Here is a 15,367-nt window from a genome sequence, read left to right as displayed (position 1 = left end):
TTTTGCAAATCACAGTGAAGTTGAACAGTTTACCTTGCATGCTTTTTTATTTTTATTACTTATAAATAAAAATTGTCCAACCTCCAAGGACAGGAAAATTTTGACTTTATAACCGGATACCTTTTCCCCCCAAAATTGGGGGGGGGGACCCCACCAAAATGGTTATCACATTAACATACCTCAGCACTTTTTTTCCTTGAGAACCAACATAGCTGTGAATATTTTTGTTATAAGGATTCCAGATTTTTTCCCCCTCCGAAGAGGCAAGTGGAAACTGGTCAACTCGCTTCCTTTCCTGTGAACTTACTCTGTAACAGGGCCTTCCGTAAGCTCAGCAGAGCCAGGGGAAAAAAAACACATGAAACTTATTAGGTCAGTAGCAATGCGTGTGGTGTATAAGAGACTGGATGAGCATCCAAGATTATATGGAAAAACTGGGAGCCTTCTGTGCAATCATCACATTCCCTAGAAAAAAGAAGAACAGGAGTACCTGTGGCACCTTAGAGACTAACAAATTTATTAGAGCATAAGCTTTCGTGGACTACAGCCCACTTCTTCGGATGCATATAGAGTGGAACATATATTGAGGAGATATATATACACACATACAGAGAGCATGAACAGGTGGGAGTTGTCTTACCAACTCTGAGAGGCCAATTAATTAAGAGAAAAAAAACTTTTGAAGTGATAATCAAGACCCACCGAAGAAGTGGGCTGTAGTCCACGAAAGCTTATGCTCTAATAAATTTGTTAGTCTCTAAGGTGCCACAAGTACTCCTGTTCTTCTTTTTGCGGATACAGACTAACACGGCTGCTACTCTGATTCCCTAGAAAGGAGAGCTCCTTTCATGCTCAATGGAAAACTCCTTAAGAACTCCCAGCCTGGTCTGCATGCCATTCCCACAGCCCTTGTTGAAGAGAAAGATGCAAAAGCTTTCTTTGGAGCTCAACCTCTGGTCCGAAAAGGGGGAAAGGCAAGCAATCTCAAGAAACAAAGTGTTAACTTCCTTGCATGCCCAAACTACTGGCCCATGAACAAAAGACCAAATTATAGTCTCAAATGCTGCCATCCATCCACGCCTGCACAGGGGGCACATGGCTATTTTATTGGACTATCAGGCAGCCAAACTGCAGTTTTCAACTTAACATTTTTCACTTAAATTTGAAGCCCTTACGCCTAGTGATGGGAAAAGGAAAAAACCTGAACTCCATCCTCAATTAGTTCTTCATAGATTCCCTAAAATTCAGGGCTGTCTGAAGATTAAAAGGTCATTGTGGTCCGTTAGAGTCCATAATCGTCAAGAAGAAAAAAAGAAAGGTGAACTAATGCACCACTTCAATGCCACTTTCCTAGTGCTACCTTTAGTGCAGTACATACAGAAACTGTACTTTTGTCTTATCTTAATGGCACTTCTTTTCTAATGCACTTATGGATTTCTTTAGAAAGTCTGTCTACAGAGTCTGATCTCCTCTTCTCCATCAGTGGGGGGAAAAAATTACTTCCTTCATGCATCTGAATTTGAGAAATTCTTCTTTGATTGCAGTTTTATTAAGCACATTCCCTTACAAATTTTGGAAATATCTGTTTCCAACAGCATACCTTCATGAACTTCCTGCCAGGTGTGTACCTCAATCGCTAAACATGTCCCAGAACCAGCTGAGCATCCGACTTCCTTAAATTTCAGAAGCAGTCATACCACCTTTAACTTGTCACTGCTACAGTTGTGTTAATGTGACTATGTATACCTCTGCATTTGTATAGAACATAGCACAATGGGGCACTTGATCCCAAGTGAAGTCTCAAAGCAGTACCATAATATATTAAAACAAATATAAAATCAAAATAGGGTCTGAATAATTGGCCATTTTTATGAAGGAAATTGAAGGGGCTGGGGAAAGGGAGAGAAGATGGGGGCAGGTAAATTTGGGGGGGGCCTGTGTGGGACAACATAGTATGGGAGAGCCTGGAGGGAGTGTGAGAATTGGTGAGGGAGGGGCTGGAAGGATAAAGAAGGGGGCAAAAGAGTGGGAAAAATTATAGCTTCCCAAACACCAGAGGATAGGAGGGATTAAGAAGAGTCCTACTCTGAGCAAGCAACGAGATCTCGTGTGAATGCACTTAAGGTTGAATTTGAAGCTTGAAATGATCACACAGAGATTAGGCTTTTTCCATATAAAAAGCTCAAAAATACCTGAAGCCGATTTAAAGAATAGGTTACAAACCATAGTTAATAGTTCCACAACTTCACATTTGAGTTCTTTCAGAACTCTTGGGTGAATGCCATCTGGTCCCAGTGACTTGTTAATGTTAGGTTTATCAATTAATTCCAAAACCTCCTCTAGTGACACTTCAAATCTGACGAATTGTCAGATTGTCACCTACAAAAACCAGCTCAGGTTTGGGAATCTTCCTAACATCCTCAGTCCTGAAGACTGAAGCAAAGAATCCATTTAGTTTCTCACAATGACTTTATCGTCTTTAAGCACTCCTTTTGTATCTCGATCATCCAGGGGCCCCACTGGTTGTTTAGCAGGCTTCCTGCTTCTGATGTACTTAAACATTTTGTTATTACCTTTTGAGTTTTTGGCTAGCCATTCTTCAAACTCCTCTTTGGCTTTTCTTATTACATTTTTACACTTAATTTGGCAGTTTTTATGCTCCTTTCTATTTACCTCATTAGGATTTGACTTCCACTTTTTAAAAGTTGCCTTTTTATCTCTCACTGCTGGATTGAGAACTGGTTAAAAGACAGGGAACAAAGGGTAGCAATAAATGGTAAATTCTCAGAATGGAGAGGGGTAACTAGTGGTGTTCCCCAAGGGTCAGTCCTAGGATCAATCCTATTCAACTTATTCATAAATGATCTGGAGAAAGGGGTAAAAAGTGAGGTGGCAAAGTTTGCAGACGATACTAAACTGCTCAAGATAGTTAAGACCAAAGCAGACTGTGAAGAACTTCATAAAGATCTCACAAAATTAAGTGATTGGGCAACAAAATGGCAAATGAAATTTAATGTGGATAAATGTAAAGTAATGCACATTGGAAAAAATAACCCCAACTATACATACAATATGATGGGGGCTAATTTAGCTACAATGAAAAAGATCTTGGAGTCATCGTGGATAGTTCTCTGAAGATGTCCACGCAGTGTGCAGAGGCAGTCAAAAAAAGCAAACAGGATATTAAGAATCATTAAAAAGGGGATAGAGAATAAGACAGAGAATATATTATTGCCCTTATATAAATCGATGGTACGCCCACATCCTGAATACTGTGTACAGATGTGGTCTCCTCATCTCAAAAAAAGATATCCTGGCACTAGAAAAGGTTTAGAGAAGGGCAACTAAAATGATTAGGGGTTTAGAATGGGTCCCATACGAGGAGAGATTAAAGAGGCTAGGACTTTTCAAGTTGGAAAAGAGGAGACTAAAGGGGGGGGGGATCTGATAGAGGTATATAAAATCATGAGTGATGTGGAGAAAGTAGATAAGGAAAAGTTATTTCCTTATTCCCATAATACAAGAACTAGGGGCCACCAAATGAAATTAATGGGCAGCAGGTTTAAAACAAATAAAAGGAAGTTCTTCTTCACGCAGTGCATAGTCAACTTGTGGAACTCCTTGCCTGAGGAGGTTGTGAAGGCTAGGACTATAACAGCATTTAAAAGAGAACTGGATAAATTCATGGAGGTTAAGTTAATTAATGGCTATTAGCCAGGATGGGTAAGGAATGGTGTCCCTAGCCTCTGTGAAAGTGAAATGAATTATATTAAAGAAATAGAATGAATTAAAGAATGCTGTATGTACCTTTAAGTAGAAATGAGAAATGCTGCAAGCCAGGGGGCAGGAAAGCAGACATTAACTGCTTAATGAATTGCCCCACTTAAGGGCAATTGGTGAAGCATTTGCCTTAGATCGATAAGAGTTAATAAGGAAGCAGGATATGCATATTGTGCCCTATGCAAATTTTACAATTTTGCTCTCTCTGTCCCTTTGTTTAGTTTGCACCCTTTTATCTGTATAAATAAGACTGTTTGAATCTTGCATGGCGGCTCACATTATCTGAATGTATTAGCAGAGTGCTGTGCTAATAAAACAGAGTGGTCTAACAAACTATGAGTCCTGAGTCTAACTTTGACACCTCTGTCTGTCAGAGGGTGGAGATGGATGGCAGGAGAGAGATCACTTGATCATTACCTATTAGGTTCACTCCCTCTGGGGCACCTGGCAATGGCCACTGTCGGCAGACAGGATACTGGGCTAGATGGACCTTTGGTCTGACCCAGAACGGCCGTTCTTATGTTTTTATTCTCTCATTCTTTGCTATTGTTTGAGTTTCTTTAGACATTGACTTGGATCTGTGGAGACTGTAAGGGATTTACAGGAAAATATGAAGCAAACTTTCTCTGCCTGGTTTTACTGGCTTTTGGGGTCTGGCATTTTTGAATGGCGAGGTGGGGATTGTGATGTTGCAGTCTATATGGTTTTATAAAAATATGCTAATGAGTGAATATAATGTAACAGGAATATGCTTCATGCAAAAGGTCTCTTGTGAGGTATCATTACAAAGCTTATAATCTACTTAGTGTGATCATCCTATTTGTATAAATGTACCACTCTTGTATCTGATACTAGAAATATGAAATGTAACTCTGAGGGCCTATTGTAATTATGCAAAGTGTGGGCCACTAATGGTGGTTTGGAATCTTGATGACTCCCATTAATGAGGACAATTGTCTGCAGATGGCTGTGTTTACCTGTAAGTCTTCCTGTATATGTGTGTGCTGGCAAGTGGGCAATGAAGTCTTGCAGTGACATGTAATCATGTCACCCGAACTGGAATCCATCTTTAACCTGGTGTCTTTCCATTGAGAAGTAGGGGGTGGGAACCCAGAGAGGGACAAAGGATTCCCACCTTATGCAAAAGATATATAAAGAGGTGAAAGAGAACAAAGGGAGGGGAGAGGAGCCATCATGAAGAATCCCCTAGCTACCACCTGAGCTAGAACAAGAGCTGTACCAGGGGAAAGAACTGTGCCCAGGCCTGGAAGGTGTCCAGTCTGAGGAAAAAACTTACTGAAGCATCTCTGAGGACGAGATTATCTGTATTCAGTTTGATTAGACATAGATTTGCGCATTTTATTTTATTTTGCTTGGTGACTTACTTTGTTCTGTCTGTTACTGCTTGGAACCACTTAAATCCTACTTTCTGTATTTAATAAAATCACTTTTTTCTTAACTCAGAGTATGTATTAATACCTGGGGGAGCAAAAAACTGTGCATCTCTCTCTACCAGTGTTATAGAGGGTGAACAATTTGAGTTTACCCTGTATAAGCTTTATACAGGGTAAAACGGATTTATTTGGGTTTAGACCCCATTTGGAGTTGGGCATCTGAGTGTTAAAGACAAGCACACTTCTGTTAGCTGCTTTCAGGTAAACCTGCAGCTTTGGGACAAGTAATTCAGACCCTGGGTCTTTGTTGGGCAGGCGGGTGTGTCTGGCTCTGCTAGACAGGGTGCTGGAGTCCTGAGCTGACAGGGAAAGCAGGAGCAGAGGTAGTCTTGGCACATCGGGTGGCAGCTCCCAAGGGGGATTCTGTGATCTAACCTGTCACAGGGATTATGGAAGAATTCCATGTACTGATTGTGGACAAATTGGGTGCTAGGTTTTCCTCACATTGCTCTGCCAGTGAATCGTCTCCTGAACTGATCTGCTTTCAAGGAAGACAGACAGACAGGTATTGGGTTTTCTTATTACATTTTTACACTTAATTTGGCAGGGTTTATGTTCCTTTCTATTTACCTCACTAGGATTTGATTTCCACTTTTTAAAAGTTGCCTTTTTATCTCTCACTGCTTCTTTTACATGGTTGTTAAGCCATGGTGGCTCTTTTTTAGTTCTTTTACTGTGTTTCTTAATTTGGGGTATACATTGAAGTTGGGCCTCTATTATGGTGTCTTTAAAAAGTGTCCTTGCAGTTTGCAGGGATTTCACTTTAGTCACTGTACCTTTTAATTTCTGTTTAACTAACCCCCTCATTTTTGCATAGTTCCCCTTTCTGAAATTAAATGCCACAGTGTTGGGCTGTTGAGATGTTCTTCCCACCATAGGGATGTTAAACGTTATTATATTATGGTCACTATTTCCAAGCAGTCCTGTTATAATTACCTCTTGGACCAGCTCCTGCGCTCCACTCAGGACTAAATCGAGAGTTGCCTCGCCCCCTGTACCAGCTGCTCCAAGAAGCAGTCATTTAAAGTATCAAGAAATTCTGTCTCTGCATTTTGTCCTGAGGTGATATGTTCCCAGTCAATATGGGGATAATTGAAATCCCCCACTATTATTGAGTTCTTAATTTTGATAGACTCTCTAATTTCCCTTAGCATTTCATCATCACTATCACTGTCCTGGTCAAGTGGTCGATAATAGATCCCTAATGTTATATTCTTATTAGAGCATGAAATTTCTATTCATACAGATTCTATGGAATATGTGGATTCACTTAAGATTTTTACTTCATTCGATTCTACATTTTCTTTCACATATAATGCCACTCCCCCCCCCCCCCCCCCCCCGCCCGCACGACCTGTTCTGTCCTTCAGATATATTTTGTACCCCGGAATGATTGTGTCCCACTGATTGCTCTCAGTCCACCAGGTTTCTGTGATGCCTATTATATCAATATCCTCCTTTATCATGAGGCTCTCTAGTTCACCCATCTTATTATTTAGACTTCTAGCATTTGTGTACAAGTACTTTAAAAACTTGCCACTGTTTATTTGTCTGCCCTTTTCTGATGTGTCCGATTCTTTATGTGAATGTTTCTCATCTGATCTGGCCCTTACATTATCCTCCTCCCTCCTCTGCTCCTGACTAGAACCTAGAAAATCCCTCAATAGACTCTCCTCTAAGAGAAGTCTCTGTCCGATCCACATGCTCCTCTGCAACAGTCGGCTTTCCCCCATCGCCTAGTTTAAAAATTGCTCTGCAATCTTTTTAATGTTAAGAATCAATAGATTAAACTATTTTAATGAAAAAAAGTTGTTTCTGTCTCTTCCCCCCGCCAATCACAAAAACATCAAAATGCCAAGCAGACCTTCAGTCATTTCCCTTGTTGCCAATTCTTCCTCTAAAGCAAAAACAAAAACAAAAAAGCCACCAAACCAAAACAGTAAAACTCCTCATAAGTCTCCTCCAGGGTTTAAATTACCAAATATTTAACCAAGAAGAGAAAGTTGGGTATTCTATTTGGACTCAGTTCTTCAGTGCATGTATCATTAAAACCATACATAACATACATGTCATGTAGGAGGTCCAACTAGATGATCCCAGTAGTCCTTCTGGCTGTAGACTCTTAGTTTAGGGATATTCCTGGCTCTCAATGTTTAGATATGTTTGATTGGGAAGTTAGATTTACCTCCCAAGTCCAAGGGATGATAAAAATATATGAATGCCTCAGTCGGCGTTTCAGATCAGTTCTAAGGCAGTAGACTTAGCTAACATAACTGATTAGTTAAAAGGTTTTAGAGACGAAAACTAGATGGATTTTTACAACCAAAAAATTTGAAAATGTAACTTCAAAAAAAAAAAAAAAAAAAAAATAAAGGATTAGGCTAATTGAAGACTCAACAGGATATAATCTGAAATATCATATTAAAAACCCCACACAACAGTTCCAGTAAATCCTTTGTGGAAAAGTAGCAAGCTACAATCACCACACGTATTTTTGAGCAGCATGAGAAATAGAATGTTCAAGAACTTTTTTCTTGACAATCCACTTGCAAAAGTCTCAAGTGATTTCCATCCATTACCAGAGAACATTCTCACTATCCCACTTCAGGATTACTGAAACAGATCCTTGTGAATGGTAATTTACACACTAAACTAACAATAGTTGAACTATTAACTTTTCAAATTAAAGATTGTCAGAGCACCTCATAATCCCCAACTATTGAAGTGATCCAGATAGTATTCAAGATAATATCAATCTACTTGCATATTATACGGCTGGACTGCCCAATTATAATGTTTTGCTTGGTTTATAGAAAAATCCAACCTGTTGAGCGGGCAATACAACATACTTCATGAATAAAACATCATGCAGGACATTCTCAGCAAAAACAAACTTTCTCTTTCTAGAACACGGAGTTCAAGGTTTCCTCTAAAACCCCATAGTTCCAAGTGGTTTTCCTGGAGACTCAAGGGTAGCAAGATAATTTTCTGATCTACACAGAAAACTGAATTAAGTTGAAATTAAGCATGTATATTTTGTCATTTGAATTAAAAGAAGCCACAAAAAACTAGACACCCAGGAAATTCAGAATTAAGGTTCCATTTCTAACATCGCACTGACATTCTAATAAAAAAATGACACACGTCCATAACTTTTTCAACAGTTTTACAACAAAGCACTAATTCTTCCCTTTCTCCCACCCCCTATTTTGCATTTTTATAACTGTAGTCGAAGCGTGTACTGCTGTTGTTTAATGGAATTGAAATTGCAGGAGATATAATTGAAGGTGAGGAGGGATTTGAAATTATTATTTCCTTTTAGAGGAATAAAAATAGGCACCCATCTTTAGCCTCTGTAAACTGCAATGGGATGGAATCCTGGTCCCACTGACATCAATTGTAAAACTCTCCTTGCCTTCAGTGGGGCCAGGATTCCACCCACAGTATGTCTATGCTTTAAAGAAGTGTTTGGAATTAGAAACATGTGATCCATCCATGTTTGTATGTTCCAAGTGCTTGTGCTACAAAGTCTTATGCTATGTTTAGTTAGGATTTGTTGAATGTTTTTGTTCCTCTCTGAATTCCTTCAATGTCACTTATCTTTTGTTAACTATCTCCCAGGAGTGAGTTACAGTTGTGGTTATTTTAGTTAAACTCATTACATGCACAGCAAAGAGCAACCTTAACCCTGAATTTCCTAGATTTCAATGTCCATTTTTCCTGCCAGTGTTTTCCAAAGATAACATACACAAAACACTGACATGTAATTACAACCTTCAAGTGTTTTGAATGGCATTTCTTGGGGGGGGGGGGGGTAGAGCGGTGTAGATTTGTTTTTAAATGGTCCTAAATCCTAGAGATAAGACCTGTCCCTACAGATACTAAGAAGTCCCTGGGGGAAGAGAAGGAGGGCAAGGAAGGATCCCACCCTCCCCGCCCGGTCTGTTGGCCATGAAGTCTCCTCATAACCCAGTCCTCACCTACCAGCCTGTGAAAGGAGTCCCTAAGCTTCTGATGTCCTAAAGTCTCTATAAAAAGGGAGATCCCACTCTCTGCAGGTCCTCAAGATAGGGGATCGTTTGCTACACAGCCTAGGAGGTATATGGGAATTGGGCTCGCCTCTTGTGAGCCTCTGGATGTCTGCAGGACTGGGGCTGTTTTAAGGCTTGCTGGGGCAGGAGCAAGAAAGAGCATGGTTTACTGGAGAATTGGGGATCAGCAAACCCCAGCTGGTGTAGGGTAAGAGGAAAACTGCTTCCCCCTTCTACCACTGCTCCCTAGCCCCCATGGAGGAGATCACAAGGACTGAGAAACATCTTCCTGACTCTCCCTGCCACTCTCCAGACTATCTTTGGGGTCCCAGTGAGGAAACACTTCTCCCCTCCTCCTCTGCTCCCATCCTTTGAGCCTTAGGATACTCATCAAGGCCTCCCACAACCCCCACCCTATGGCCCTGGAGAGGCTCACAGGCCCTCCCCATGATCCTTAACTAGTAAGTTGAAACCCCACTTTCACACCTAGGTCTTAAGTTCTTGGGGCAGGTGGGGCCTCTCAAATTCTCCCCCAAAACCAAACCCTTAGAGAGCTAGCCACTGTTCCTCCTCTAGCTCCCACCCCAATGTGCCAAGATTAGATTATCACCTGTCCCCACAAGTCTACTAAAACTCACAGGAGGGCTGGAATTGATCCCCCTGCCTAGCTTCTGAAAACTTACTGGCGGGGGAGGGGGGAGGAGAAGAGAGGGGAATTTCCCCTCATTCACAACTCAAGAGTAGAGCTGGGTGAAATTTTTCAGCCAAAACTTTCAGCCAAAAAAATGCAGATCCAGCAACATTTAAACATTTTGCAGACATTCATGTCAGCTTTGCTGACCTGTTCGTGTAGAAAAAACAAAAAATAATTCCAAAACAGTCAAAGCCTTTCCTTTAGGAATTTTAAAACAAAACATTTCGATTATTTTTTATTCAAAACAGCTTTTGATTTAGAAACTTCCTTCAAATTTAATTCATTTTAAGACATTAAAAATGCTCTAAATCCAAGTGAAATGTTTGGTTTGACGCACAACAATTTTTTTGCCCGGTTTTTCTGAGTTGCCAGCAAACTGAAAAAATCTGTTATTTGTACAGCTTTACTCAGGAAGGCTTCCCCATAACACTTATATCCTCCTTAAAACCATTATTGAATAGGGGTTGTTCAGTTGGCATACAAAGTCTCCAATATTAAGAATCCCAAGGATAGCATTGAAGGGGACATTCTGGAATCTTCAAAAATGTCTTATTTCTAGATATACTCTGCACTGGTGTTTCCTGGATAAAGTGCAGTCTTATCTGTTGCCATATATCTGTAGAAATGCAATATTTGTCTCCACCCCAAGTATGTTTCATTGAAGACATTTAAAAAAGCCAAATATGAAAAACACACCCATCTAAGATTTATAAAGAGAAGAGGTATCAAGAATAGAAAGTATCTTTCAGCATCCCCATCTTCTAAATAGTTTTGGCCACATACATCAATTAAAGATCTACAGTTGGGCTTGGAAGGATGAGATTTTTTTTATTGCACCATCTATACATGAACCGAAGAAAATATTGTTAGATGATAATCAAAATTTACAGAAAGACAGAGTAAGAAAAATGCTGCTTCAGAATGCAGAGTTTGATTTAAAGATATTTATTCTGTATATTTTGACACAACGTTGACAAGTCACATTTTAATGGTTATAAATCTCTAACTTTTTGAATCTCGATGCCTATTGTCATTAAATAATTCTCTAACCACCCCCATAATTTCCTACAACTGTGAAATTTTAAATATAATAAAAAATTACTACAATGCATAAGTTTGCACATTAAAATTAAAAATAAAAATTTAAAAAATGCTTTAAAACATACATTGATATCCCAATTGCCAACTTTCGCATGGTAAATAAGCACCCCGACTTTAAAAATAAGCCAAAAATCAAGCTAATCCCATTTCAAAACAAGGCCAAAATAAGCCAATCCCCAAGAACCCCTACTCTCTATGTGACTAGATTCCCTCCATCCCCCCAGTGTGCAGTCTGGGACTGTGGCAGGCCTGCTGTGTACCCCTGATTCGCTCCCCACTTCCCCCTGCTTGCCAGGAGCTGATTAAAAAAAAAAGGAAGCAACAAGCTACAAGCCAAAAAACCAATAAGCAACTCACAAGCCAATTAAGCCAATAAGCAAGCCAATTAAGCCAAAACAAAAGCCCAATTTCTGTGTTTTTTTTGTGGGTTTGGCATGTGTGATTCATAACAGTTAAAATTATAAAAAAGTAAACGTCAAATTCTGGCAAACCTAGATATAGTTACATTTTTTTGCAGAAGTCTACCTAATATAATTTAAACTAAGAAGAAAAATGGTGAAAACAGCCAAACCCTGAGATGACAAGGCATGAGGTCATTTCAATTAATCTTGATGTTTATCTTGATCTTGTATTTGGTGCCTAGATTCTAGAGTATGTGGTATCCTACAAATAATTCAGGGCCAGATTAAAAACAAAAACCACACCTCATGCCGCAAGTAGCTTCACTGAAATCAATGGAACCTGTTGTGGAGTAAGGAACTACTCAGCATGAGGAAGGGTGACAGACTCTGGTGCTAAAAATAAGAGACATATACCACATTCAGCAATCAACTGCAATAGAAGCCCATCCACCTGCTTTGCATGGTCTTTTCCACATACAAGCCAGAACCCAGGACATTCAATCCTATGCAAAGAGTTTTAAAAAGATACTTACTCCTCTGTATTGAAGTATGATGTTACATCAGGGTTTGGGGCACCTGCAACTGCAAAATTACTGCTTCCAGTGTCAACCAGAATATTTAACTGCAAAACCAGAAAAGAAAGGGGTTTTTATTTTCATTTCAGTTTAATCTTCGATGAAAACACAAGTACAATCTTAAATTTATAAATGAAGATGAACATTGCTGTGGAGAATAAACAAATATTTATGCAAAAATCACTGTAAGGGAAGATATGTTGCTGTGACCTTTCATCAAATTAGCCCACTACAGTAAAATGCTTATGCTCAAATAAATGTTAGTCTCTAAGGTGCCACAAGTACTCCTGTTCTTTTTGCGGATACAGACTAACATGGCTGTTACTCTGAAACCTGTCACTATGCAAGGTCTTGAGACACATTTAACTTAAGATACACAAATAGTCAATGGAACTATATGCATGCTTAAAGTTAAGCACATGTATAAGTGTTGTCAGGATCAGGGCCAGCTCCAGGCACCAGCCCACCAAGCATGTGCTTGGGGTGGCGCCTGGAGGGGGGCAGCATGGCTGGGCGCTCCGGCCCAAGAGCGGGGCCGCGACTGGGCTCGCCGCCCTCCCCGCGGCGCTCCGGCCGCCGGGGAGAGCGGAGCCGCAGCGGGCTCGCCGCCCTCCCCGCGGCGCTCCGGCCGGTCGGGGAGAGCGGAGAGCTGCGATGGGCTCGCCGCCCTCCCCCCAGCGCTCTGGCCACCGGGGGCTCTCCGCCCTCCCCCGGGCACTCTGGTCGCCGGGGAGAGCGGAGAGCCCCTGCCGGGCTCTCCGCCCTGCTCCCAGCGCTCTGGCCGCCGGGGGCTCTTCGCCCTCACCCTGGTGCTCTGGCCGCCGGGGAGAGCGGAGCTGCGGCGGGCTCATCGCCCTCCCCCCAGTGCTTCGGCCCAGTCGGGGATTGCGGGCCCGCGGCCAGGCTCGGCATCGTCCCCTGCAGCACGGAGGGGGGGGCGGGTGGGCGGCAGGTGGCTTTTTTGCCTAGGGCAGCAAAAAAGCCAGAGCCAGCCCTGGACAGGATTGGGGCTATAGGGATCAAAGGTATATGTTAATAACCTGGGCTTGAAAATTTGGCTATTGTATAATCAATGTAAATTGAGAGGGTAGTTGTGGGGGGGGGAGGAGATTTCCAATGTAGTGCAATTAAAATATTAGATATGTTAGAACTTATGGAGGTTTTGCCTCAGGGCTCACTGGTAGCAGAACTAAGGGGAGAGGAAATGTTTTCTCTAACTGAAAGATGAGGTAAGTAAAACACAGATTTCAAATATCTATAGCATTAGCAGCAGAGAGAGAGAGAGAGAGAGAGAGAGATCTGAGAATGGGAAGGAAAAAAGTCAGGTTAGAAATGGGAAAGGAAGTGGAGAAAAGGATAAAATATGGGGGAAGCAGGAGCATTAGGACACAGATAAAAAATAAAATAAAAGGTAGAGTTTGGGTGAAGGTATTTTAATTCACAGTTCATCCCAAAATGATCATTTTAGCAGCATTGAGTAGAAATGCTCCAAAATCAGAAATTCTCCAAAGTTAACCTTTCAAGAACACCATCATCATTAAATGACCTTACAATTTGTCACTTTCAAACTTGCATTGGGAGTGCATCTCAGGTAACTTTTATTGGGCAGTCATTGACAATTACAAGGAGCAGATTTAAAAAATAAAAACGTTTCCATTCTCACTTTCTTGGGTAACTTTAGTTTACCTAGTTAATAAATGATATGGGATTGAACAGATAAGTAGAGATAAAATAACTGACCATCAGTCTATGGCACAATGTTCTGAACTGTTCACTTGTTGACAGAATAGCTTACCCTCATTGCTACCAATGCCAAAAGCATTCAAAAATTACTAGTAAGTTAAAATAATAGCTTTTGGGTACTTTTTACTTGTCTTCTGGTTTCTCAGACTTTGGGGTACATTTAGATCATGTTTTCAAGCTTTACTCTGCAACCCTAAGAGCTAGAAACTTAGTTTTTCCCTAAAAAATGAAAGCTGAAATACTCATACTCCCTTGATTCCAGGAGCTGAGGCTTTAAGAAAAAACACTATGTATGACTGGCAATAAAATAATGAGCTGACAAACTGTATCCTTCATTTAACAATGGCTTGGAATAATGTCTTACAATTTATCTACAGAGAGTAACGATTTTATTCTATTTTTCTTTACAGTAGAAAGGAGTATTCTTTCAGAAAGAAATGGCTACAGTGACTAAGCCCGTTAGAAACAACAAATATTACCTCAAAGTGGGTCTGCATAGAGAGCTGGGCAAATAATGGATTGGTTCACCAGCAATTCCCCCCAAAATTGAAAAAATAAATTTATTTTGAAATAAAACATTTTGTTCAACCTGAAATGAAACATTTCAATGAAAAACATTTCAATGAAAAATACATTTTGATTCCAAGCATTTTTACATTTAATTTATAGATATAATTTTACACTAAAACAGAAGAGTAATCTGAAATAAAACAATTGAAACATTTCATTTCAAATGTGTAGAAATGAAATTTTAAAAAGTTTTTTTTTTTTAAACTGAAATAATTTGGTGTAACAGACAAATTCACAAAACGTTTTGGTGTCACCAAATTTGCATTTTTTGCTGAAAAAATTTCAGTTGAAAAATTATGTCCAACTCTAGATGCAAGAATTCAAAGTAATTAGTGTTTCTAAAGCAATTTGTGATCCTTGAGTGAAGTAATATTATACGTGTAAGTCACAGCCTTGACATCCATAAAATACATGGCTCCATACATGGAGGAGGAGTTTATTTTAAAAATCAAAATTACAAATAGCTCATATATGAAAGATACTTTAAAACCACAGAAAGGCAGCAACACACAATTCATGAATCCCTGAATAAAGGCAATTTTACTGCCCACTTCACTGAGCAATACAGGATTCACTCTGTCTGATTCTTAAACAAAGAAAAAAAATCCCCCATAAAATACAAAGAACAGTAGAACACAAAAAAGTTGCAAGCCCACTCTAGTATAACCAGCATTCACATGACAAATTGCTATTCAAACTGACATTCTGCATATATATGTTTATGCATAACTAGACACAGACAGCTAATACAAACACAGATATATTGTAGTCTTCACAATAGATCCAGTGAGTAGTGGAACATTTTGGGAGGGGTGTAAATTACTGAGTTTTCTCTTTTAGGTCTGCAATTCCTTTCAGCTCCTTCACATCTCATCACGAAGGAAACCCTTTCTGCATTGCCAATACCAATGCCTATTTTACATTGCGCTGTACATTGCCAATATAACAGAAGCAGCTTGCCGTTCACACTGAAAGCTAGAGTTATCGTTGTTACTTATGCACGGGTATAGAATGGTTT

The 15,367-nt window shown here is 40.1% G+C and overlaps 1 protein-coding gene across 1 annotated transcript in view; it reads right to left on the bottom strand.

Annotated features, from left to right (window-relative positions):
• The window catches only part of BACE2 (beta-secretase 2), a 68,355-nt gene that overhangs the window by 21,076 nt on the left and 31,912 nt on the right, over nucleotides 1–15,367 (bottom strand). The window contains exon 2 of the mRNA XM_054049434.1: nucleotides 11,995–12,083. Coding sequence (XP_053905409.1) covers nucleotides 11,995–12,083 — 89 coding nt within the window. The remainder of the gene's footprint in view (nucleotides 1–11,994; nucleotides 12,084–15,367) is intronic.

Source organism: Malaclemys terrapin, chromosome 1, assembly GCF_027887155.1.
Source record: "Malaclemys terrapin pileata isolate rMalTer1 chromosome 1, rMalTer1.hap1, whole genome shotgun sequence".
NCBI classification, from domain to species: Eukaryota; Metazoa; Chordata; order Testudines; family Emydidae; genus Malaclemys; species Malaclemys terrapin.
This window is presented reverse-complemented; position numbering and strand designations above follow the sequence as displayed.